This window comes from Mobula birostris, chromosome 7, assembly GCF_030028105.1.
Source record: "Mobula birostris isolate sMobBir1 chromosome 7, sMobBir1.hap1, whole genome shotgun sequence".
NCBI lineage: Eukaryota > Metazoa > Chordata > Chondrichthyes > Myliobatiformes > Myliobatidae > Mobula > Mobula birostris.
Window position 1 is genome coordinate 169290628 of NC_092376.1, and position 26853 is coordinate 169317480.

General features: G+C 42.9%; 1 protein-coding gene across 2 annotated transcripts in view; it reads left to right on the plus strand.

Moving 5' to 3' along the window:
- The first annotated feature begins 4560 nt into the window (after positions 1 to 4560).
- Positions 4561 to 26853, plus strand: part of LOC140200883 (uncharacterized) — a 42258-nt gene continuing 19965 nt past the window's right edge. The window contains exons 1-2 of one of the 2 annotated variants that reach the window (XM_072264521.1): positions 4561 to 4752; positions 26378 to 26719. In XM_072264521.1, the coding sequence (XP_072120622.1) occupies positions 4614 to 4752; positions 26378 to 26719 (481 nt within the window). In that variant the 5' untranslated portion in view covers positions 4561 to 4613. Of the gene's footprint in view, positions 4753 to 25553; positions 25761 to 26377; positions 26720 to 26853 lie in introns of those variants that run through there. The other variant, XM_072264520.1, reaches the window with a different exon arrangement.

A 26853-nucleotide genomic window follows, 5' to 3' on the forward strand; every position in this document is an offset into this window, starting at 1 on the left:
GCCAGTGAGTTTCACCTCAGTGGTTGGGAAGATGTTGGACTCAATTGTTAAGGATGTGGATGTAGGTTACTTAGAGGCACATGATAAAATAGACACCAACCAGATTTTCCCAATTTACTTGCATAATGAAATCTTCCCCTGCTGTCACATCTTTCTAAGGATTTGATTTAAATTTTACCAACATACATCTCTACCCCCTCTGCCTACCTGTTTGTCTTTTTGATGCGATGTGTATCCTTGGAGGTTAAACTCCCAATGATAATCACGACTCACGACCCACTTATTCCCTAAACACCATTCCCGCCAAACTCTGTCTGCTCTACAAGATCATCAACCTTATTCTGTGTACAGCGTATATTCAAATATAACATATTCAGTCCTGTATTCAAAATCCTTTTTGATTTCATCCCCTGGTTACTCTGTAAATCATCCTGTAATTTTGCCTGCTCTTCCTGACAGGGCTCAGGATGGTGCAGTTGGTATACAAATTGTCTCTGCTTTGATACCAACTTCCCCACCCTCAGCCTGTGCAGGCAGCTCCCTAAACCCCTGCCAAGTGATTTTCAACTATCCCTCACTGTTCTAGCAAACCTACCTGCAAGGATATTGATCCCCCTGGGTTCAGGTGTAACCCATCATTTTTGTACAGTAGAGATTCCAATGATCCAGCAATCTGAAACCCTGTTCCTTGCACCAGGTCCTCAGCAATGCACTCCTCTGTCAAATCATCACTGCCATGTGGCACAGGCAGCAAGCCAGAAATTTGCTGGAAGGAGAAATTAACATTCATGACATCAGGTGTGAGAGACTATCCAGATGGAATATAAGGCATTGTTCCTCAGGGTGGGCTCATCGTGGAAAAATAGCAGGTCATGGACTGATGACCCTTGGCTTCTCAGGCACCACCATCACTTCATGGTCCTCGGACCCAAACACCCATACCCTCTCCCTTCCTCTGATGGCACCAACTCTCCTCTCCCTTTCCAATCCCAGCTCTAATCCCTGCTGTGCCTTCACCATTCCTTCTGATCTTCTCCTCTCTGAGGCAGAACGTTCTGTCCTCAGCAAGTGCCTTGCCTTTGTCCCCCTTCAACCGCAATTCGATGAGATCGGAGCCCGCCATGACACCAAGCTCTGCTTCCAACTCCTCCACCTCAAAGCCCAATCCTTCGGCAAGAACTACCCACCCATATTGTGACCTTTTCTCCTGTCTCCAGCTCTTCTCCTCTTCCTGGATAACCCACACTGGTTCTCTGCCTGCCCTGGATCATTTCATCTTGATCTGCCAAGAAGACATCAAACATCTCCATTTTTGTACTCCTCTCTTCTCCTCCAACCTTTGCTCTCAGAACGTACTGCTCTCCACTCTTACCTACTCCTTGTATAGGATCCCAACTGGGACAAACAGAAAACTGACTCCAGCACCATCACTGACCTCATCAATCGTGGAGAGCTCCCGTCCACAGTCAAAAATCCTAGACAGAGCTCTTAAAGATAGTGGAATCAAAGGTTATGGGGATAAGGCAAGAACTGGATACTGATAGTGGATGATCAGCCATGATCACAGTGAATGGCGGTGCTGGCTCGAAGGGCTGAATGACCTACTCCTCCACCTATTGTCTATTGTCTATTGTCTAATTCCCTTACCTCACACTGCCTGCTTCTACCTAGTACCCAAGATCCACTATACTGACTATCAAGGTAGGCCCATTGTCTGTGCCTGCTCCCGTCCAGACCCCAGGTCTCTACTTGTCATTTCATTGTACGTGGTCATCAGATTGTAAAATGGTGTCGTGTATATTCATTAACTGTTAATGGGATTTACATTGCTATTGCTGGAGGGGGCACTGATCTATCCGGAGCCCAGGTCTACACTTGTCATTTCATAGTATATAGTCATCCAATAGTACTATGGAATCTTCTATATTCATTAACTGGATGTAATTCAGCTGCAAAATGCCTTTCAAAAGGCACAACTGACATTGTGCACTGAGCAAACTGTTGGTAAGGCTTGTGTGCTTTGACCATCGCCGGATGTTCTGCAGAGGTTTGAACTGAGGAAACCATAGAAAAGGTGCAGAGGAGACTTACAGGGATGTTGCCTAGATGAGGAAACAGGTTGAGTGAACTCGGCCTTTTCTCCTTGGAGTGATGGAGGATGAGAGGTCACCTGATGGAGGTGTATAAGACGATGAGAGGCATTGATCGTGTGGATAGTCAGAGGCTTTTTCCCAGGGCTGAAATGGCTGCCACAAGAGAGCAAGCGTTTAAGGTGCTTGGAAGTAGGTACAGAGGAGATTTCAGGGGTAGGTTTTTTACGCAGAGAGTGGTGAGTGCGTGGAATGGGCTGCTGGCAACATTGGTGGAGGTGGATATGATAGGGTCTTTTAAGAGACTTTTGAATAGGTAAATGGAGCTTAGAAAAATAGAGGGCTATGGGTAATCCTAGTAGTTTCTAAGGTAGTGACATGTTCGGCACAACTTTGTGGGCTGAAGGGCCTGTATTGTGCTGTAGGTTTTCTATGTTTCTGTGATTGCACCAGTGTTGTTGAGTAACAGGTTTTGAAAGTCATGTCAACAATGATGGCAGACGAATAATGAATGTGCATGTAAGCATGGACCGAGTCACAGAGTCGTGAGAGTACAGCACAGAAACAGGCCCTTCGGCCCATCTAGTCCATGAGCGAGATGAAGATCTTGCTGTTCCTTGCTTTCCATATTGCTTTCATGTCAGTGGAGAATGCTGGATTCCAGGGTGCTGTTGGAGAAACTGATGTCATATCACCTTCTTTATGGTGGGACCATGAGTCTACAGTGAACCAACAGAGAAAGGAATCAGTATCTGAGAGTATCAATAGGCACCTCTTCCCGGCGGCCAATCTATTCTGCATATCAGTGAGTGTCTTTTGTTGTTAGAGCCTCACACTTCCATTCAATTAGAGAACATTACTTTATATCTCTCACATACACTGTCAACGTCAGAGAGTAAGAGAAGCATGAGACCTCACTGCCCACCTCCTCACAACATCCCGCTCTGATCTGGTCCATTTGCCATTTGGCTGGTTCATTCGATTTTCTGATCATATCGACTGTCAGCAAGTGTTTGTTGGGATTTGCTGATGTTCATTCCACAACATGATGTTACTGTGCAGACGTGATCAACACATGGGCAGACATAAGAATATAATAATTTCCCCGACTTCATATCCTCAGTTATTTCAATTTGACTAGTTCCTGATCAGTACAAATTGTAACATTTTGGGACAATTTTAACAAATGTGCAGTTTCTTATGTGGCCCCCGGTAAGCCTCAGTCTCGCTCAACTCGCTTTTGTCTAGGGGGAGCAGCCTTCGGCCCCGCCAAACTGGGTATCAAGTTTGTGTGGATGCTGTGTGATGTACCCCACCACACCAAATAACAGACAGTACACCATATGCGATTAAATAATTACACTTTATAGATCTTACTGGAACTATGTAATTAATAGAGATAAAATATAAAAGGGAAATAAAAGGCACCAAGCTTATCAAAGTTCAACCACTTCATGCACAACAGCTGGAGCTCAATTAACGGAGCCTTCGTTCCACCATTCAATCCCCTCCAACCGCCTGGGACCAACCACGGTGGTTGAGCAGATGCTCTACATGAGTCTGTCCTCGTCTCCTTTCCTTGCCGAAGACCCTGAGCCTTGGACTCCTGCTCGGGGACCATCCCGTCGGCCAGCTTACAGCATCGCGTCTCCTCTCTCTGTCCCCATCGCGCCTTTTCCCTCAAAGTCCGCGAACAGTAGTTTACAGACACACAAGAAAGAATAACATCTATCCCAATTGGTGAGCAAATGAATACAATTCTCTTTATAACCCAAACAAGCTGCTAGAGAGAGAACTTTCTCAGCAATTATTATTACAGAAAAGCCATTTTAATTATAACACAATAAAGAAGCCATTTTGTTAGCCTTCGCAGTAACATAAAAGAAGAAACCCCTTACATTTACTACTCTCACAACAGAATCTACAAACTCATTTGTAAGGCCAGTGATTTTGTGCGGACGGAACTGGACTCTCTGACGGTGGTGTCTGAAAAGAGGATGCTGTCCAAGTTGCATGCCATCTTGAACAATGTCTCCTATCCACTACATAATGTACTGGTTGGGCACAGGAGTACATTCAGCCAGAGACTCATTCCACCGAGATGTGGCACAGAGCGTCATAGGAAGTCATTCCTGCCTGTGGCCATCAAAATTTACAACTCCTCCCTTGGAGGGTCAGACACCCTGAGCCAATCGGCTGGTCCTGGACTTATTTCCTGGCATAATTTACATATTACTATTTAACTATTTATGGTTTTATTACTAATTAATTATTTATGGTGCAACTGTAACAAAAAAACGATTTCCCCACGGGATCAATAAAGTATGACTACGGCTATGAAAGAGGAACCTTGGAAATGAAAAAAACTTGTGACAGGAAGGAGGAGTGTCTGTGAACAGTTACAGTTTACAACTGGAATCATCAAATACGCAGTCTTCATTTTGTTCAGATTCTGAGGTATTAAAATCATTGACTAAACCAGCTTCAGATTTACTTCAGGTCGTTTCAGGAGACTGGATCTACATGTTCCACTATTTGTTTCACTCTGACAGGGAAAGAGATGGAATCTGTGAAATGAGGCTTCAAATTGCCTGCGGCAAAATGCCTCCTCTTCTGATATTCAGTTTATTTGTTTCGCTCCTTCAGTCTGGTTTCACCCAAAGTAAGTACTTCAGCTCACTGATTAGTCACTGTTGTTTTCTGCATTTTCAGTGCTTCTACTTACCAGATGGGACTGTGGTTCTGGTGTGTCTGGACTTTTAGCTGTTCCTTCAGTAAAGTTGCACACAAAATAATACAGATGATATTGGTTCTAACATGGAGATGTGCACCAAAGATATTCCAACAATTGAGGTGCTGTGGATATTGTTCAGCAAGAACAGGTGAAATGGACTGGATCTGAATTATTCAGAGGTTAAAAGAGTGCAAGATGATCCCACTCAAACATACAAAATTCTGGGGTGTCTAGAGTCAGGCAAAGATAAGAGAGAAAAAAAAGATTTTTTGGATACAAGAGATTGTTCATGATTTTCAGTCATACAGAATTGTGTATGCTCTATCGTACCAGTGCAAGGATCTTTAACGTTTTGGGTGTTCAGGCAAATATGGGACATGGGGTCAGTAGAAGAAAGTGCTGCTGAGGAAGCAGGTCAGACATGATCTTGTATACCGAGAGAGCAGACATGATGGGCTGAATGGCCTATTGCTGTTTCAATTCCTTGTATTATTACCTATTTCTTGAAACATGCACTGGTTTTTCAGAAAGCAAATGTGGTCTTTATGTCCACAACTCTGCACATAACAGTCTTCACCTTACAGTCTGCAAAAATACGTTTTCAGTTTCCAGACTAAAACAATATCTCAACAACCTTACCAGGATCTGAACAGTTGTCCAACTTGTCTCCCAGTTTGTGACATCTTGGTATTCCATAACACATATTATTCATCTATTTCAAAGAATGAATGTTTTGCATAATGATTTGAAAAGAGAGAAATATCTGAAAGTGTCAAAAATATGGAACTTCTGCAAAGTTACTGTTTTCTGATCCAGAGTTATTTACTGAAGATACTCCTCAGTCAATAGTGCTTTTTATTGGTGTTGGTTTTTTCATTGTCGCAAGTGCAGTGGAAATCTTGTCTTACATGCTATTCATATAGACCAATTCATTACCCTGTGTGTCTCGGTCGTACCTGGGGAAACAAAAACAGAATGCAGAATAAAGTGCAGCAGTGGCAGAGAAAGTGCAGTGCGGGCAGGTATTCAGGTGCAACATCAAAACAAGTTCAACTGCCAGATAAAGAGTCCATCTGATCATACTAGAGAGCTGATCAACATTATTATAACAGTGAGACAGAAGCTGTCCTGGAGTCTGGAGATACATGCTTTCAGTACAATGTACCTTCTGTCCAATGGGAATGGGGAAAATAGAGAATTCCTGAGGAGGATGAGGATGGGTTATTGATTATGTTAGCTGCTTTACTGTGGCAGCAAGAATTAAAGATGGAGCCCATGGAGGTGATGCTGGTTTCCACACTGTGCTGGGCTATGTATAGAGCTCTGCATTTTCTTGTGGCCAAGTGCAGAGCAGTTGCCAGACCAAGGTGTGATACATCCAGATTGGATGGTTCCTATGGTGTATCAATAAAAGTTGCTGAGGGTCAATGGGGACAAGTCAAATTTCTTTTGATCCCTGAGGAAATACAGGTGTTAGTGAGACTTCCTCTTTATGGCATCCTTAAGGTTGGATCGGGGCAGGCTCTTGGTGGCGTTCACTTGTTTGTGTTTGAAAATTGGTAAAAAAAACCTACAATCTCTAAAAGAATGGTTTGGAGGAGCCATCATAGTGTTGCTCTAGATTATAAATATGTTTTAGATTGGGTAACTTTTCTCCTTGGAATGTGAACAGGACAACACAGGAACATGCTCTTTGTTTCACAGTGTCCTTGCCAAGCATGATGCCAATTTAAACTGCACAGCTGTCTGCACATGGTGTATATTGCTCTACTCTTTTGCCTCATCTCGAACTTGTTTAAGTACCTCTTCAATGTTGCTCCCATATCTGCTTCTACCACCTTCCCTGGCAGCAAATTCCAAACCCCTATCAAGCTCTCCTAAAGTTCAACATATCATATTTCTTTGGATTATATTCCATCAGGCATTGCACTGTCCCAATTTATAACTGATCTAAAAACTACTGAATTCTTTGTCAATCTTTTTCATTATCCAATATTTTGCCAAATTTTATGTCAATGATAAAATACTGATGCGGGAGGAGAAGATGGCAGCGTGACACAGCGCGCGCAGCTCTCTGGTGAAATGATATCATATCTGTTAAATAGGGGCCATGGATAATTCTGATTTGATGGAGACAGATGTGAAAGCGCAGAGGAACATCTGGAGAAATTTCTGAAATGCTGGTTTGCTGTCGCTGTTACTGCGCGATCGAGAATGTTCCGGAGGGAAGGCCCCAAAATCCCCGGCTTTGCCTGCTGCTGGCGACCGAGGCTGTTGAACCATTCGGAAGAGATGGTGCTCAGTACTCGGTGTCGGAGGGCTGATCGGAGCTCGAAGTTTTCGGACGACTCAGAGACAGAATGTGGTCGGGCATGGCAGGGAGATCTTAAATAGGTTTTTTGCGTCTGTATTTACTAAGGAAACTGGCATGAAGTCTATGGAATTGAGAGAATCAAGTAGTGAGATCATGGAAACTGTACAGATTGAAAAGGAGGAGGTGCTTGCTGTCTTGAGGAAAATTAAAGTGGATAAATCCCCGGGACCTGACAGAGTGTTCCCTTGGACCTTGAAGGAGACTAGTGTTGAAATTGCGGGGGCCTTGGCAGAAATGTTTAAAATGTCGATGTCTACGGGTGAGGTGCCAGAGGATTGGAGAGTGGCTCATGTTGATCCGTTGTTTAAAAAAGGATCGAAAGGTAATCCGGGAAATTATAGGCCGGTGAGTTTAACGTCGGTAGTAGGTAAGTTATTGGAGGGGGTACTAAGAGACAGAATCTACAAGCATTTAGATAGACAGGGACTTATTAGGGAGAGTCAACATGGCTTTGTGCGTGGTAGGTTATGTTTGACCAATCTATTGGAGTTTTTCGAGGAGGTTACCAGGAAAGTGGATGAAGGGAAGGCAGTGGATATTGTCTGCATGGATTTCAGTAAGGTCTTTGACAAGGTCCCGCATGGGAGGTTAGTTAGGAAAATTCAGTTGCTAGGTATACATGGAGAGGTGGTAAATTGGATTAGACATTGGCTCAATGGAAGAGGCCAAAGAGTGGTGGTAGAGAATTGCTTCTCTGAGTGGAGGCCTGTGACTAGTGGTGTGCCATAGGGATCAGTGCTGGGTCCATTGTTATTTGTCATCTATATCAATGATCTGAATGATAATGTGGTAAATTGGATCAGCAAATTTGCTGATGATACAAAGATTGGAGGTGTAGTAGACAGTGAGGAAGGTTTTCAGAGCCTGCAGAGGGACTTGGAGCAGCTGGAAAAATGGGCTGAAAAATTTCAAATGGAGTCTAATACAGACAAGTGTGAGGTATTGCACGTTGGAAGGACAAACCAAGGTAGAACATACAGGGTTAATGGTAAGGCACTGAGGAGTGCAGTAGAACAGAGGGATCTGGGAATACAGACACAAAATTCCCTAAAAGTGGTGTCACAAGTAGATAGGATCGTAAAGAGAGCTTTTGGTACATTGGCCTTTATTAATCGAAGTATTGAGTATAAGAGCTGGAATGTTATGATGAGGTTGTATAAGGCATTGGTGAGGCCGAATCTGGAGTATTGTGTTCAGTTTTGGTCACCAAATTACAGGAAGGATATAAGTAAGGTTGAAAGAGTGCAGAGAAGGTTTACAAGGATGTTGCCAGGACTTGAGAAACTCAGTTACAAAGAAAGGTTGAATAGGTTAGGACTTTATTCCCTGGAGTGTAGAAGAATGAGGGGTGATTAGATAGAGGTATATAAAATTATGATGGGTATAGATAGAGTGAATGCAAGCAGGCTTTTTCCACTGAGGCAAGGGGAGAAAAAAACCAGAGGACATGGGTTAAGGGTGAGGGGGGAAAAGTTTAAAGGGAACATTAGTGGGGGCTTCTTCACACAGAGAGTGGTGGGGGTATGGAATGAGCTGCCAGATGAGGTGGTAAATGTGGGTTCTTTTTTAACATTTAAGAATAAATTGGACAGATACATGGATGGGAGGCGTATGGAGGGCTATGTTCCATGTGCAGGTCAGTGGGACTAGGCAGAAAATGGTTCGGCACAGCCAAGAAGGGCCAAAAGACCTGTTTCTGTGCTGTAGTTTCTATGGTTTCTATGGTTTCTATGGAGAGTTTTCTTCCTTCTCCCATCTGCACGAGATGTGGGACATTCAAGAGACTTTAAACTTTTTTACTGTGCCATGGCCTGTTCTTCATCAGGTTATGGTATTGTTGCACTGTTGTAACTATATGTTATAATTATGTGGTTTTGTTAGTTTTTCAGTCTTGGTCTGTCCTGTGTTTCTGTGATATCACACCGCTGGAATATTGTATCATTTCTTAATGCATGCGTTACCAAATGACAATAAAAGAGGACTGCATGCCCTCATAATCTAATCAAATTATTTATATGTTTCTCCAAGTCATTGACCCGTATCAATGATCATTGTGGTACACTACTGGTCACAGACCTTCAGTCAGACTAACACCAATCTATCACTTTCCTCTGTGTACTCTCTGAGTTTCCAATCAGACCACTTCTCTCTGTCTACTATAGCCAAGCCAATTTGGAATCCCATCTACCAACTCTCCATAGATCGAATGTGGTTTTATGTTCAGTATCAGTTGATCACTGGGGATCATGTTGAAAGCTTTACCATTTCCATGTATACAATATTCAGTGCCCTACCCTCACCAATCATCTTTGTCATTCCTCAAAAAAAGTCAGCCAAGTTTGTAAGAGAAGATGCCCCACACAAGGCATGCTGTCTATTCCTAATGTTGGTTGTACAGATGTGAGACCTTCCTGTCCCAAGCAATATTCTCCAACAATTTCTATACAGCTGAAATATGACTCTCTGGTTTGTGTAGGATTCTGTGAATAAAACATGTGAGAGTCATTTTATAGGCTTAACAAAAGCTGTAGCCTTTATGTTAAACATAGTCACCTTTCCCTTCTTGCCCTGACCAATCAAGAATCTATCAACCTCTCCCTTAAGTGTACATAAACTCTTGGTCTCCACAGCAGCCTGGGCAAAGAATTCCACAGATTCACCACCCTCTGGCCGTAGAAATTGCTCCGCATCTCCATTCTAAAAGGACACTGCTCTACTCTGAGCCTGTGTGCTCTAGTTTTAGACTCTCCCACATTAGGAAACATTCTCTCCACATCCACTCCATCAAGGCCTTTCACCATTCGACAGGTGACAATGCGATCACCCCTTATTCTTCTGAATTCTAGTGAATACAGGCCCAGAGCCATCAGACACTCCCTGTTTGACAAGCCTTTCAATTCATTACTCACAGCATGCCAAGTGAGGCCTCAGCAGTGTTTTATAAACTTTCAACATTACATTCGTCCTTATATATATTTGTCCTCTTGAAATGAATGCCAACAATGCATTTGCCTTCCTCACCACAGGCTCGAGCTGCAAAATAACTTTTAAAGAATCCTGCAAAAGGATTCCCAAGTCCCTTTGCACTTCAGCTTTTTGTATTTTCTCTCCGTTTAGAAAATTCGACCCTTTCATTTCTTTTATCAAAATGCAAGACCATACACTTCACAACATTGTATTCCATATGCCATATCTTTGGCCATTCTCCTAATTTGTCTAAGTCCCTATGTAGCCTCTCTACATCCTCAAAACTACCTTCCTCTCCACCTTTCTTCTTACCATCTACAAATTTTGCAACAAAACCATCAAATTTATCATCCAAATCATTAACATATTTACATAAAGAGAATTGGTCTCAACACACACTCCTGTTGAATACCGCTAGTTACCAGCAGCCAGTCAGAAAAGCTTCCCTTAATTCCCACTTTCTGCCTCCTGCCAATTAGCCACTGCTTTCTCCATGCTAGAATCTTTCCTGTCATACAATGGGCTCTAGCTTGTTAAGCAGCCTCGTAAGTGGCACCTTGTCAAACGTCTTGTGAAAATCCAAGAACACAACATCAACCAATTCTCCTTTGTCTATCCTGCTTGGTTATCTCTTCAATGAATTCCAACAGATTTGACGGGCAAGATCTTCCCTTGATGAAACCATGCTGACTATAGCCTATTTAATCATGTGCTTCCAATACCCTGAGCCTCATCCTTAATAATCAAATCCAACATCTTCCCAACCACTGAGGTCTGACCAACTGGCATATAGGTTCCTTTCTTCTGCCTCTCTCCCTTCTTGAAAGGTGGTGTGACATTTGCAATTTTCCAGTCTTCCAAAACCATTCCAGAATCTTGTGATTCTTGAAAGATCATAACTAATGCCTCCATGATCTCTTCAGCAAACTCTTTCAAAACTCTGGGTGTGCACCATCTGATCCAAGTGACTTACCTTCCTTTAGACCTTTCATTTTCCAAAAATCTTCTCAACTTCACACCCTTCTGACCCCTAACTCTCTGGAACTTCAACAATACAGCTGGTGTATTCCATAGGGAAGACTGATGCAAAATGGCTTTTACAGTTTGTGCGCCATTTCGTTGTCCCCCATTACTACCTCTACAGCATCGTTTGCAACAGTCGGATATCCACTCTCGTTTCTCTTTTACACTTTAAGTACCTGAAGAAGCTTTTGATATCCTGTTTAATATTATTGGATAATTTACTTTCAAATTTCATCTTTAACTTCTTAATGATTTTCTTGTTGCCTTGTTGGTTTTTAAAAGCTCCTCAATCTTCTAGCTTCCCAATAATCTTTGCTCTGTTACATGCCCTCTCTTTTGCTTTTATGCTGGCTTTGACTTCTCTCGTTAGCCATGGTTGTGCTTTCTTTGCTTTAGAATACATATTCCACTTCCTGATGTACATATCCTATACCTTCCAAATTGCTTCCAGAAACTCCAGCTATTGCTGCTCTGTCGTCATCCCTGACAGTGTTCTTTTCCAATCAATTCTGGCCACCTGCCCTTTCATGCCTCTAATTCCCTTACCATACTGAAACATCTGACTTCTCAACTTTCAGGGTGAATTCCATCATATTATGATTATTTTCCCCTCAGGGTTCTTTTACCTTAAACTCTAGAATCAACTCTGTTTCATTACACAACACTCAATCCACAATAGCTGATTTTCTTGTGGGCTCAACTTTGAGCTGCTCTAAAAAACCATCTTGTAGGCACTCTAGAAGACCCCCTCCTGAAACCCAGCACCAACCTGATTTTTCTAATACATCTGCATATTGAAATCTGCCATGACTATTGTAACATGCTTCTTTTTGCAAGCATTTTCTATCTCCCATTGTAATCTGTAGGCCACATTCTTACTACTGTTCGGGGGTCTGTATACAACTCCCATCAGGGTCTCTTTACCTTGTAGTCCCTTAGCTCTATCCACAATGATTCAACAACTTCCAACCATATGTCACCTCTTTCTAACAATTTGATATAATTTTTACCACCCCCTCTTCCTCCCTGCATATCCTTTCAATACAACTGGACATTAAGCTCCCAGATATAATCTTTCAGCCATGATTTTGTGATGCCTACAACATCGCACTTGCCAATCTGCAACTGTGCTACGTTCATCTACCTCAATCTATATACTGTGCGCATTCAGATACAAAACTTTCAGAGCTGTATTCACTCTTTTCAATTTTGTCACACCATGCTCAACCTTATGATTCCTAACTTTGTGTGACATCTGATCAATGTCAGGCTCCACAACCTCTCCACTAACTCTTCTGGCATTCTGGTTCCCATTCCCCTGCAACTATAGTTTAAACACCACCATGCAGCATCAACAAACCTTTTCCCTTAGATATTAGTCCCCCTGCAGTTCAGGTGCAAACTGTCCCTTCTGTAAAGGTCCCACCTTCCCCGGAAGAGAGCCTAATCATCCAAAGATCTTATGCCCTCCCTCCTTCACCAACTTCTTGGCCATGTATTAAACTGTATAATCTTCTTTGTTCTAGCATCCCTAGCACGTGGCGCTGGTAGCAATCTTGAAACCACAACCCTGCAGGTTCTGTCTTTTAACTTAGCACCTAACTCCCTGAACTCCCTATGCAGAACCTCATCACTCATCCTCCCATGTTATTCGCACCTCCATGAACCACGACTTCTGGCCGTTCACCTTCCCTTTTAAGAATGCTGAGGACTCAATCTGAGAAAGACTGGACCCTGGCACCCAGGAGGCAGCATATTATCTCGCCCATAGAACCTGCTGTCCGTTCCCCTATCACACAGCTTGCTTCTTCTTCCCCCTTCCTGTCTGAGCCACAGAGGCAGATTCAGTGTGAGAGCCCAGACCAATGTGTCTGTCCTCTTTTATGTCATCCACCTCCGACAATATCCAAAGTGATCTACCTGTTGTAGAGGAGGCTGACTACAAGGGACACTGTTATGGCTCCTTAACCCCTTTGCCCTTCCTGACTGTCACACAGTTTTCTGTGTCCTATACTTTGTGTGTAACTACCTCTCTGTAAGTTCTATCTATCACCACTTTAGCCTCTCGAATGATCCAGAGTTCATTCAGTTCTAGTTCCAACTCCTCAACATAGTTTGTGAGAAGCTGCAGTGGGATGCATTTTTCACAGTTGTAGTGTCAGGGATACTGGAGGCCCCCCTGCCTTCCCACATCCTGTGAGTAGAGCATTGCACTATCCTGCCTGTCCTCTCTACTGAGTTGAGCAGATGAAAAATGAGAAGAAAAAAACTTCAGCTTTCCCTTCCTTTGCTTTCTGTGAGTCATCATCACACATTGAAACTTGAAGACCACTGCTCAGTCAACTCATACGATGCCCACTGAGCTTGCCCCTGTCTTCCTTTAATTAAACGCAAACAATGACTGACTGCAGCTGAAAGCTCTATTACACCTCCGCGAACAGCTCCCGCCTTTTATCCTCGGGCAGTGGACCTGTTTGAAGCCCCTTCCTGTTGATCATGCATTTGTTGCACAAAGAGTTCCTCAAAAATAAAGGAAGGATGGTGATCCCCAAGGGGAGATAGCTTATGGTCCATTAGTTCAGATGGCCCAGTATCATCCACACCAGACAAGGAGATTGGCACACTCAGACTCAGACAGTCCAAAAATCTGTAATAGGTGTGTTTTCAGAGTGACGTATTTATCATGCACAGGCAGGTCTTTCAGTATACATACCACCCTGGCAGTAGTGGAACTGCGAAGTGGTGCTACGGTGGAGTAAAATTTGGTAATGTCCACAGTGATTTCATGCAGCGTGAACTGGGTTTCTGTCTGTGCCAACCACATATTAACTGCTCCCAAATCTTGGGTAGCTTCAAAGCAACTGCATTCGTCAATATGTCACCGAGTAACTCCAGAATCGTCTTAGACTGTCAGGGTCATTAATATAGGATTTTGCAAATAAAACAGGCAAGAGACATTTTATGAGCATAACAAAAGCCGCTGCCCTTTACTTCTATTGCAAACAAATCAAAAGCCGCCCTCTTATACCAGTGTTTCTCACCCAGGCTTTCGCGAGATGTCATGATTAAAAAAGTATCATTGTTTTTTGAACTTTGCGTGATGCGCGAGGCTAGCGGTTGTGGTGGAGAGCAGTGACTGAGCAGTCCCGTTGACAAAGTTATTAGACTCTCTCAGTTCAGTATGGTAGTGTGCAGTAGCACCGTGTTTATCCAGTAGTCCTCTCCCTCCTTCCTCTTACACACTGCTGACTGACTTCGGGGAGCAAGTAAACCCAACTTGCGTAGCAGAAAATTGGAGGGAGCCCTTTCATTCTAAGGACGGACCAGTTTGGTGATTTTTGAGGAGGAGATGTGAGAAGGAAGAGGAGGATTCTAGGCCTAGGCCTACAGACAATTCTGATAAGGTTTATGATGAAGAATTACAATCTTCTGAGTCATTTCACTGCACTAGTATAACAACTGACACAAAAAAGGCCACCTTTACAATGAAAGCTACTTATCAATGAGTTTTACATGGACTGGTGATTCTAGTTGTCTGAACCATTGTGCTCGTCTGTGGCAAACAACTTACAAATGCAGCAATGGCACCAGCAAGTGAAGTGGTTCATTTTGGTAGGTCAAATATGATGGCAGAATATAGTATTAATGGTAAGACTCTTGGCAGTGTGGAGGATCAGAGGGATTTTGGGGTCCGAGTCCGTAGGACACTCAAGGCTGCTGCGCAGGTAGACTCTCTGGTTAAGAAGACAAAAGGTGTATTGGCCTTCATCAATCGTGGAATTGAATTTAGGACCAAGAGGTAATGTTGCAGCTATATAGGACCCTGGTCAGACTTCACTTCGAGTACTGTGCTCAGTTCTGATCGCCTCACTACAGGAAGGATGTGGAAGCCATAGAAAGGGTGCAGAGGAGATTTACAAGGATGTTGCCTGGATTGGGGAGCATGTCTTATGAGGATAGGTTGAGTGAACTTGGCCTTTTCTCCTTGGAGTGATGGAGGATGAGAGGTGACCTGATAGATGTGTATAAGATGCTGAGAGGCATTGATCGTGTGGATAGTCAGAGGCTTTTTCCCAGGGATGAAATGGCTGCCACAAGAGGACACAGGTTTAAGGTGCTGGGGAGTAGGTACAGAGGAGATGTCAGGGGTAAGTTTTTTACTCAGAGAGTGGTGAGTGCGTGGAATGGGCTGCCGGCAAAGGTGGTGGAGGTGGATAAGATAGGGTCTTTTAAGAGACTTCTGGATAGGTACATGGAGCTTTGCAAAATAGAGGCCTATAGGTAAGCCGAGTAATTTCGAAAGGTAGGGGCATGATTGGTACAACTTTGTTGGCTGAAGGGCCTCCACTGTGCTGTAGGTTTTCTATGTTTTAAAACTGAGAAGACACTTAACTAAAAATCACAGTCATAAGACATGTAACATTTCTGATTATTTTAAATGACTACTGGACTCTTAAAACACTAACATTTCAGTCAGTAAGGAAGTAAATGTGAATGGGAAGTTGGATGATTGGAAAACTTCAAAATCCAACAAGAAGGCAACTAATAAAGCTATAAGAAGGGGAAAGATGAGGACAAACTAGCAGATAAATCAAAGCAGGATACCAAAAGGTTTTCAGTTAAAGTAAAAAGTAAAATGGAGGTGAGAGTTGATATTGGACCATTGGAAAATGATGCTAGTGAGGAAGTATTGGGGATCAAAGAAATTTAGCATCAGTTTTCTCTGTGGAAGACACGAACAGTGTGCCAATGATCTCTGAGTGTCAGGGAGCAGGAGTGAGTGCCATTGCTATTACAAAGGAAAGCATGCTAGGCAAACTCAAAAGTCTTAAGGTGGACAATTCACCTGGACCAGATGGAGTGCATCCAGAGTCCTAAAAGAGTTTGCTGAAGAAATAATGAATGCATTGACAGTGATATTTCAAGAATCACATGATCCTGGCACTGTTCTGAAGGACTGGAAAATTGTAAATGTCATTCCACTCTTTAAGAGGGAAGGAAGACAAAAGAAAGGAAATTACAGGTCAGTTAGTCTAATCTCATTAGTTGGGAAAGAGTTGGAGTCCATTATTAAGAACGAGGTTTCACGGTACTTTGCGAATAATGATAAAATAAGTCCAAGTCAGCATGGTTTCTGTAAAGGGAAACCTTGTCTGACACGTTTTTTGGGGTTCATTGAGGAGGTAACAAGCAGGTTGGACAAAGGAGTGGAGTGGATGTCATTTACTTCGATGTTCAGAAAGCATTTGATAAGGTGCCACACAGGCTGTTTAACAAGATAAAATCCTATGGCGTTGCAGGGAAGATACTGGCATGGACAGCAGAATGGCTGACAGGCAGGAGGCAGTAAGTGGGAATAAAAGGGGCCTTTTCTGGTTCACTGCCGGTGACTAGTGGTGCTCCTCAGGCGTCAGTATTGAGAGCACTACTTTTCACCTTGTTTGTCAATGATTTAGAAGTGGAAATGAAGGCTTTGTGGCAAAGTTTGTGGATGATACGAAGGTAGGTTAAGCGGTAGGTAGTGCTGAGGAAGCAATACCATTACAGCAGGACTTTGACAAATTTGGAACAATGGGCAAGAATGTGGCAGATGGAATACAGTGTTGGGAAAAGTGTGATAATGTATTTTGAGAAAAGGAACAATAGTGCAGACTATTATCTAAAAGTGACGAAGTGGAGGTGCAAAGAGACTTAGGAGTACTCTTGCAAGACTCCCAGAAGGTTCATTCACAGATTGGGTCTGAGGCAAAGAAGGCAAATGCAATTTTGGCACTTATTTCAAGAGGAATAGAATATAAAAAAACAAGGGGATAATGCAGAGGCATTATAAGACACTAGACAGGCTGCACTTGGCGTATTGTCAACAGTTTTGAGACCTTATCGCAGAAAGGACGTGTGGTCATTGGAGAGCATCCACAGGAGTTTCACAGGGATGATTCTAGAAATGAAGGGGTTAACATACAAGAAGCATTCGGCAGCTTTGGCCCAGTACTCACTGGAATTTACAAGAATGCTTGGGGATCTTATTGGAACCTATCGAATGTTGAAAGGACTAGATAAAGTGGATGTGGAGAGGATGTTTCATCTGGTGGGTGTATCCTGAACTAGAGGGCACAGCCTCAAAACTGAGGAATTATTTTTGCCAATGAGTGGTGGATCTGTGGAATGCTCTGCCAAAGGCCGCAGTGGAGGCCAAGTCTGTGGGTATATTCAAAGCAGAAGTTAATAGATTCCTGATTGTTTGAGGCAGCAAGAATATGGTGAGAGGGCAGGTATGTACATAATGTGGGCACAGGAGTACATTCAGCCAGAGACTCATTCCACCAAGATGCAACACAGAGCATCATAGGAAGTCATTCCTGCATGTGGCCATCAAACTTTACAACTCCTCTCTTGGAGGGTCAGACACCCTGAGCCAATAGGCTGGTCCTGGACTAATTTCATAATTTCCTGGCATAATTAACATATTACTATTTAACTATTTATGGTTCTATTACTATTTATTATTTATGGTGCAACTGTAATGAAAACCAATTTCCCCCGGGATCAACAAAGTATGACTATGACTATATGGGGTTGAGTGGGATCTGGGATCAGCCATGATAAATGGGGGAGCAAATTCAATGAGCTGAATGGCCGAATTCTGCTCATCTGTCTTAAGGTCTTATGGTCTATATTTAGTGCTTTGTCTTTATATCTGGAAACAAAAAGTCTGTCATGGAGAATTGTGTTGCCAGCTGTACTGACGGTGCCCCATCAATAGTTGGCTCCATGAGAGGTATTGCTTCTCTTGTTAAAAAGGAAACTCTAGACATTGCCACAAGACACTGTTTTCTTCACAGATAGTTGCAGATGTCAAAAAGTCTTTGAGATGAAATGAAAAAAGTTCTGGATGATGTTACAAAAATAGTTAACTTTATTATACAAAGACCAATTCACTTGAGAATCTTTGAAAAACTGGACAAAGAGCACTCCAATCTCCTGCTACATACAGAAATCCGGTGACTTAGCAGAGGAAGTTCTCAACAGGGTGTTTGAGCTAAAAGGTGAATTGCAGGTATACTTTCAAGAAAACACTGAGTCAGATTTTGCTGAGTGGTTTGAAGCTGAAGAATGGCTGCAGAAACTAGTGTACCTACTTCATTTTTCATCATATGATTCAGTTGAACAAGTCTCTTTAAGGCCCTGTTTTGACTTCAAGTGACAAGCTTCTTGGATTCAAGAGGAAATCAAATCTTTGGAAAAATCATTTTGCAAAAGGAAATCTTGAAATGATTCCACTGCTCCCTGGGTTTGAGAGTGAAGGATGATATCAGAAAGTCTCAAGACTTATTGACAACCACCTGGAAGAAATGCAGAGCAAAATTGAACAGTATTTTTCCTCCCTTTCAACACAAGTCTATGAAAGTGAGGGACACTTTCTCTGAATCTTCTGCTCAGCCTGAGAATTTGTCTTTGGGAGAAGAGGAAGAACTTTGCGAGTGGCCGTAGAACCGTGCACTCGGGATGAGATTTACTGACCTGCTCCTGGACAAGTTCTGGATTTCTGTGAAAGAAGAGTATCCAGCCATTTATAGGAAAGCAACGAACATCTTGCTGCAGTTTTCAACTTCTTACCTGTGTGAGCAAGCTTTTTCTTGCTGAATTAGCATCGAGAGCAAGGATAGAAATCATCTAATTTCAGTTGAAGGTGAAAACCATGTGTGGTCATCTCAAGTTCAACCCAGCATTGAATATATAACACTCTGGTTTCCTTGGCTGTATAAGTCTAGGGGAGACAACCTAAGGCCCCGCAAACTCATGAGCTTGAGGCGCACTCCATCCCACCCCAAACCCCAGTTTGTGTGGGTGCTGTGTCATTTGCTACCCTGTTACAAATTAACGCCACAAAACAACAGACAGAACACTGCATATAATTAAAGGAAATGTATTTCCTATTAGATCTCCTATTAGGAAATGAGTTAGGACAAGTGACGGAGGTGTGTGTAGGGGAGCACTTTGGTTCCAGTGATCATAACACCATTAGCTTCAACTTGATCATGGATAAAGATAGATCTGGTCCTCGGGTTGATGTTCTAAACTGGAAGGAGGCCAAATTTGAAGAAATGAGAAAGGGTCTAAAAAGCGTGGATTGGGACAGGTTGTTCTCTGGCAAGGATGTGATCGGTAAGTGAGAAGCCTTCAAAGGAGAAATTTGGTGAGTGCAGAGCTTGTATGTTCCTGTCAGGATTAAAGGCAAAGTGAATAGGAATAAGGAACCTTGGTTCTCAAGGGATGTTGCAACTCTGATAAAGAAGAAGAGAGAGTTGTATGACATGTATAGGAAACAGGGAGTAAGTAAAGTGCTTGAGGAGTATAAAAATGCAAGAAAATACTTAAGAAGAAAATCAGGAGGGCTAAAAGAAGCCATGAGGTTGCCTTGGTAGTCAAAGTGAAGGATAATCCAAAGAGCTTTTACAGGTATATTAAGAGTAAAGGGATAAAATTGGTCCTCTTGAAGATCAGAGTGGTCGGCTATGCATGGAACCAAAAGAAATGGAGGAGATCTTAAATAGGTTTTTTTGCGTCTGTATTTACTAAGGAAACTGGCATGAAGTCTATGGAATTAAGGAAAACAAGTAGTGAGATCATGGAAACTGTACAGATTGAAAGGTGCTTGCTATCTTGAGGCAAATTAAAGTGGATAAATCCCCAGGACCTGACAGAGTATTCCCTCAGACCTTGAAGGAGACTAGTGTTGAAATTGCAGGGGCCCTGGCAGATGTATTTAAAATGTCGGTGTCTACAGGTGAGGTGCTGAAGGATTGGAGTATGGCTCATGTTGTTCCATTGTCTAAAAAAGTATCAAAAAGTAATCGGGGAAATTATAGGCTGGTAAGTTTGATGTCGGTAGTGGGTAAGTTATTGGAGGGAGTACTAAGAGACAGAATATACAAGCATTTGGATAGACAGGGACTTATTAGGGAGAGTCAACATGGCTTTGTGTGTGGTAGGTCATGTTTGACCAATCTATTGGAGTTTTTCGAGGAGGTTACCAGGAAAGTGGATGAAGGGAAGGCAGTGGATGTTGTTTACATGGACTTCAGTAAGGCCTTTGTCAAGGTCCCGCATGGGAGGTTAGTTAGGAAAATTCAGTTGATAGGTATACATAGAGAGGTGGTAAATTGGATTAGACGTTGGGTCAGTGGGAGAAGCCAAAGAGTGGTAGTAGAGGATTGCTTCTCAGAGTGGAGGCCTGTGACTAATGGTGTGCCACAGGGATCAGTGCTGGGTCCATTGTTATTTGTCATCTATATCAATGATCTGGATGATAATGTGGTAAATTGGATCAGCAAATTTGCTGATGATACAAAGATTGGAGGTGTAGTGGACGTGAGGAAGGTTTTCAAAGCTTGCAGAGGGATTTGGACCAGTTGGAAAAATGGGCTGAAAAATGGCAGATGGAGTTTAATACAGACAAGTGTGAGGTATTGCACTTTGGAAGGACAAACCAAGGTAGAACATACAGGGTAAATGGTAAGGCATTGAGGAGTGCAATAGAACAGAGGGATCTGGGAATACAGATACAAAATTCCCTAAAAGTGGCGTCACAGGTAGACAGGGTCGTAAAGAGAGCTTTTGGTACATTGGCCTTTATTAATCAAAGTATTGAGTATAAGAGCTGGAATGTTATGATGAGGTTGTATAAGGCATTGGTGAGGCCGAATCTGGAGTATTGTGTTCAATTTTGGTCACCAAATTACAGGAAGGATATAAATAAGGTTGAAAGAGTGCAGAGAAGGTTTACAAGGATGTTGCCAGGACTTGAGAAACTCAGTTACAGAGAAAGGTTGAATAGGTTAGAACTTTATTCCCTGGAGCATAGAAGAATGAGGGGTGATTTGATAGAGGTATATAAAATTATGATGGGTATAAATAGAGTGAATGCAAGCAGGCCTTTTCCACTGAGGAAAGGGGAGAAAAAAACCAGAGGACATGGGTTAAGCGTGAGAAGGGAAAAATTTAAAGGGAACATTAGTGGGGGCTTCTTCACACAGAGAGTGGTGGGAGTATGGAATGAGCTGCCAGACGAGGTGGTAAGTGCAGGTTCTTTTTCAACACTTAAGAATAAATTGGACAGATACATGGATGGGAGGTGCATGGAGGGATATGGTCCGCGTGCAGGTCAGTGGGACTAGGCAGAAAATGGTTCGGCACAGCCAAGAAGGGTCTAAAGGCCTGTTTATGTGCTGTAGTTTTTCTATCGTTTCTGTGGTTTCTATTTCTGAGTCTTAACTAAAGGGTTAGTAAAGAATTACAAAAGAAAATGGCCCATTCTAATTAAAGAGTCAAATGTGCACAAGTTGGAGCTCATCTTGAACTTCTCTGTCGTCCATGCACTGGGCCCTCGGTTTAAATTAAATGTACTGAGCTACCTTCAGAAAGATTAAATCCCATTTTGGCTTTAGCCAGTTATTTAACAGAAATTCTCATTATGTTTGTCTTATGAACTTTTAAAATTCATGAAAACGAAAGAAGAGATTAATTTCCGGAAGGAAAAGTTTAGCTAAACTATTTGTGTTTTTCAGGTAAGTTTTGCTGAAAATTTATTCTCCACTCAAAATAGCATTGACGATTATTTTTGGACTATTTTATCTACAGCTTACCGATTATGCTAACATACCGTGAGCTCTAGATTTCATAATTTTTATGCAGGTGTTACCTGAGATATGGATATTATTTCAAGGGATCCTCCAGGGCAAATATTGAGAAAGGCTGGCATCGACTGAAGCGACAGCAGCGATGGCTTTTGGTGCATTGCCAATCGGGTGCACAGTTAAGTCACATTTGAAAGAGCTTGTTTTGTCTCATCATATGCTCTGGTCATGTCTGCAGACGACTGAAGAATGTGATTAGGGCCAGTGCCTTGAAGGTTACTGTATACGGGAAGCATAAGTTCAGCAGCTCGCAGAATTAACTGGTGATAGAAGTTCACCATACCCAAGCACTTTTGCATTGCTTTGGTAGTGCAGGGCAGTGGGAACTCTGTAATACTGGTGACTTTTGATGGCTGGGGTAACACCTTCTGCAGAGATGTGGTGGCTGAAAAAGTCGATAGTAGACAACCAGAACTGGCATTTGGCAGGTTCAATAATCATACAATGTTGGCTTAAGCACTTGAAAGATGTGTGGAGATGTGATAAGTGTTTGGTTTTGGATGCGCTGGTGACAAGCATGTTGTCTCGCTAAACAAAAAGGAAATCTAAATCTTTTAACATAGAGTTCATCAGTCGCTGCATGTTTCAGCCCCAACAGCATGCACACAAACCCAAGTAGGCCAAACGGAGATATAGCTGCTGTTTTGGGAATTTTCTCACTTCACATAAGCACCTGATGGTAGCCCCTCAATAAGGCCACTTTAGAAAATTTCATCTTTCTAGCTAAACTTGCTGAAAACTCTTGAGTATGTGGGTCTGGGTAATAATCGGGGTTGTGGCCTCATTAAGGAGGAGGTAATCACTGCATGGACAGCAACCATCATTGGACTTAGCGACCATGTTGGGGAGTGGTGGTGAAGCCCAAGGGCTATTCAACCTGAAAACAAAGCGAAGCATTTCCATGTTTGCAAACTCAGCTTTTGTGCTGGCCAGCTTTCCTGAGTCCAGTCTACACGGACGGGCCAGTTGTGGAAGTGTGCTGGTGGAACTTACTGGGGGTACGGGGTAACAACCAAAAGTCCTTTGTGTCCACGAACCACCAGTTCTATAGATCTCCGAACAGTCATTTGACATAGAAGGTATCTGCACTGAGCAGATATCTAGCAACTTTAGCCAAGACAAAGTCCCATATGTAGCACCATCCACTGAAACAGAGTGTCATATGTCGTGTCCCACAAGTCCGGACCCTGCTGCTGTTGGCAGTCTCCATTGAGGATCAGCCACTCTCTGCCCTATGCATGACACTGGCAGCACACTTACTGAAGCGGCCCTGTCGCACAGGAAGCGTCGTTCTGGTAGGGTGTTTGTAATGAACAATATTCCACCCTGGCAGCTGGAACCTACGGTGTTGACAGACCTCCGATGTCCCGATGTGCTGGCACTGTCAAAGCTGCATGGCGGTCAGCTCTCCTTGGCGTTTGTGCCAAAGCGTGAATGGTAAAAACATCGACCCGGTGACATGTGTTTCAGAGCCACAGGAATGAGTCTATTGGAGGCTGTGCTGACAGGTCTTATTGAGACAGGGAAAGGAGGAGGAACAACGTACCTCCGACTCAGACAGTCCAAAAGTCTGTAATAGGTGAGTTTTCAGTGTGACATATTTATCACGTGCAGGCAAGTCTACTAATAAACTCACCACTCTGGCTGCAGTAGAACAACTTAGTGATGCTATAATGTTATAAAGTTTGGTATCGTCAGCGGTGATTTCTCACAACATGAACTGGGCTTGCACCCTTTCAAATCAGGTGGCCGTCTACTGCTCACAAAACACTGGCAGCTTCAAAGTGACCGTATCGGTCAACATGACCTTGTCTGGAATCGTCCGAGAGCAGTGGGATCACCAATGTAGGATTTTACACATAAAACAGGCAAGAGACATTTTACGTGTTTATTTTAAAGCTGCAGCATTTTACTATCATTATGAACAAACCAAACACAGTCACCTTTCACTGATGTCATTACATCAGACACCATCTCTTGAAGTGAACACAACTCAATGATGGTGTTTGTGAATTGTGCAGAACAGCTTCATTTTTGAAGAGTTTTGTCATCTGTCACCCACTACTTTAACCAACGTGTGTCCCTGTTGCCCATCTAAGCAACTGAACACCATTGGCTCTTCCTAAGTTTTTTGGAATCCGGCCTTGATTACGGAGAATACTAAGATCTCGGCCGGCAATCTGATCCCTTATATCTCTCCACAATGATGGATGGAACCCATAAGGCCCTGAGGACTTATCTGCCCTATTATTTTTCAGAAGTCTCAACATCACCTTCTTGATATCAGTATGCCCATGTGGGTGAGTCTGATATGCGAGAATGTACAGCTCACTATCACATTAGGAAACCCCTCCAAAGGGAAAACAAACACAGACTTGACCCCAATATATCCATTGGCAATTCTTTTACCCTCCTGTCCACGGTAATACTGACCCCTGTAGACGAGCAGTATGAACAACGCTTCACCCCTGCCCTTTAGAACAGCGGTCCCCAACCACCGGGCCGCGGACCGGTATCGGGCTGCAAGGCATGTGCTACCGGGCCGCGAGGAAACGATATGATTTGGCGATAGGAGTCAGCTGCACCTTTCTTCATTCCCTGTCACGCCCACTGTTGAGCTTGAACGCACGCGAGGTCATTACCGGTGCGTCATCCATGTCAGCGCGGGAAGGAGATCAACTCCTCGAGCTTGCAAATGACAGCGGGCTGAAAAGTATGTTTGACGTAACATCTCTGCTGGCATTCTGGATCAAAGTCAAGGCCAAATATCCTGAGATAGCCATGGAAGCACCGAAAACGTTGCTTCCATTTCCAATATATCTCTGCAATGAATGTAACGAAAACTAAATGGCAGAATAGACTGGACATAAGGAACCCATTCGAGTATTGCTGTCTCCCATCACCCCACGATAGGACTGTCTTGTTGCAGGAAAACAAGTATTCAGCCCAGGGCTCCCACTGATTCAGCGATATTGGTGCGTTGCAATGATTTTATACGTTCCTATGAGGAAAATATGCGCTGTGTGCTTAATATCCAAACGTTACTTAAAATGTTATGATGCTATTGATTATGAGTGACTTCTATAACCATATAACAATTACAGCACGGAAACAGGCGATCTCTGCCTTTTTAGTCCATGTCGAACACTACTCTCACCTAGTCCCACCGACCTGCACTCAGCCCTTAACCCTCCATTCCTTTCCTGTCCATATACCTATCCCATTTTTCTTTAAATGATAATATCGAAACTGCCTCTACCACTTCTACTGGAAGTTCGATCAACACTTACTTCAAGCTCCCCTGATAATTGACTTATTGCTATATTCATGCGAGGAAAATATGCGCTGTGTGTTTAATATTAAATTCGTTACATAAACCTTTTTAGAAACGAAATTTAGTGTATTAGCCACTTATCACCTATATTCTGGTCATGATTAACACCGCCTCCCCCCCTGAACAGAATTGCCAAAAACGATTTGCAGATAAAAAAAATCTACACGTGCATGCGTGCGCAAGTCACGCATGCGCACTGGTTCCCGCGCAAGGCTCCATGGTCATTGTAGTCTTTTCTGGATAAACACAACGTATGTGACTGCTACTCTTGGCCGTTGGCAACCATACCCCGCCCCCCACCCCACGTCGGCCGGTTCGCAAGAATATTGTCAATATTAAAACGGTCTGCAGTGCAAAAAAGGTTGGGGACCCCTGCCTTAGAACACCACGGACATGATCGAAGACATCCCTGATCCCAGCACCAGAGAAGCAATATACCATCCGGGTGTCCCTACTGGCCTACAGAACCTCGTTTGTGTTCCTCTGTTGAAAAAATCTCCTCTACACCTCTCTGCTCTTCTGAACCACAGCAACAGACTCAGTGAGAAAGACCCGGTCACTATGGCTCCTTCTGGTAGGTCATTCCCCTCAATAGTAAGTATGTAAAGTTATACACTTATTATCGAGGGGAATGGCCACAGGTGTACTCTGCACTGACTGTGTATTTCCCCTCCTTCTCCTGACAGTCACCTAGTTACCTGTCTCCTGCAAACTACGGATGATTGCCCTCCCTATAAAATTTCTGTATCATCCCTTTTCAATGAAAGCTCTGTTCTGCTGTTAGTGGACAATTCAGTGGATCTCTTGTACAATAAGATAGATTCTTGATCTCACAATCCACTTCATCATGGCATTGTAGTGTATTACACTACACTTTCTCGGTATCTGTAACAGTTTATTCTGCATTCTGTAATTGTTTTCCCATGTACTGCCTCAACGTGCTGAAGAGATTAAACGAACTGTGTGGAGGGCAGGTTAGCAAAGATTTTCATGTACCTTGTACGAACCAACTTACCATTTTATTGTGTTTGTGGTTATGTTGTGATCAACTGATAAAAAAGTAATTCTGCACCAATGGAACACTAATACTGAATGAAGTAGAATTAAACATCTGTGATTTCATACTAAAGCACTTTAATTGTTTCTCTTTTTTTACAGAAAATCCCAATCATTTTTATATTTTCGATAAGACAGATAACATTATTTTAACAGGACCAGACAATCCTGGAAATGGCCCTGTAGTCTGGGATTGGAGATCAAGCTTCACACAGGTCACCCAGCGACTTGTGACATTTTCTAAAGATGGATCAAGAGGGTGGACCCCACGACTGGAAGCAAACTTCTCATTCCGTCGCATCTTTCGTGATTTGGAGACTAACACTGATACTGTTGACTTGATAATTTGGGCTCCCACATTGAAATTTGCAGGATCTATCATCCTGGCGCAAACAGAACCGAGTTATGAAATCCTGAAGCAATATGAAATTTTTGGGATCAAAAGTAAGTGGGACAAAGATTTGAAAAGTGTGAAAAGTTGTTTTTCTTCATGATTTAAATAATTTCTGGGCCTGCCACCACTTTTGATAATGGCTTTATGCACACTGTATCATTGTACATGATGGGGCAGGGTCTTA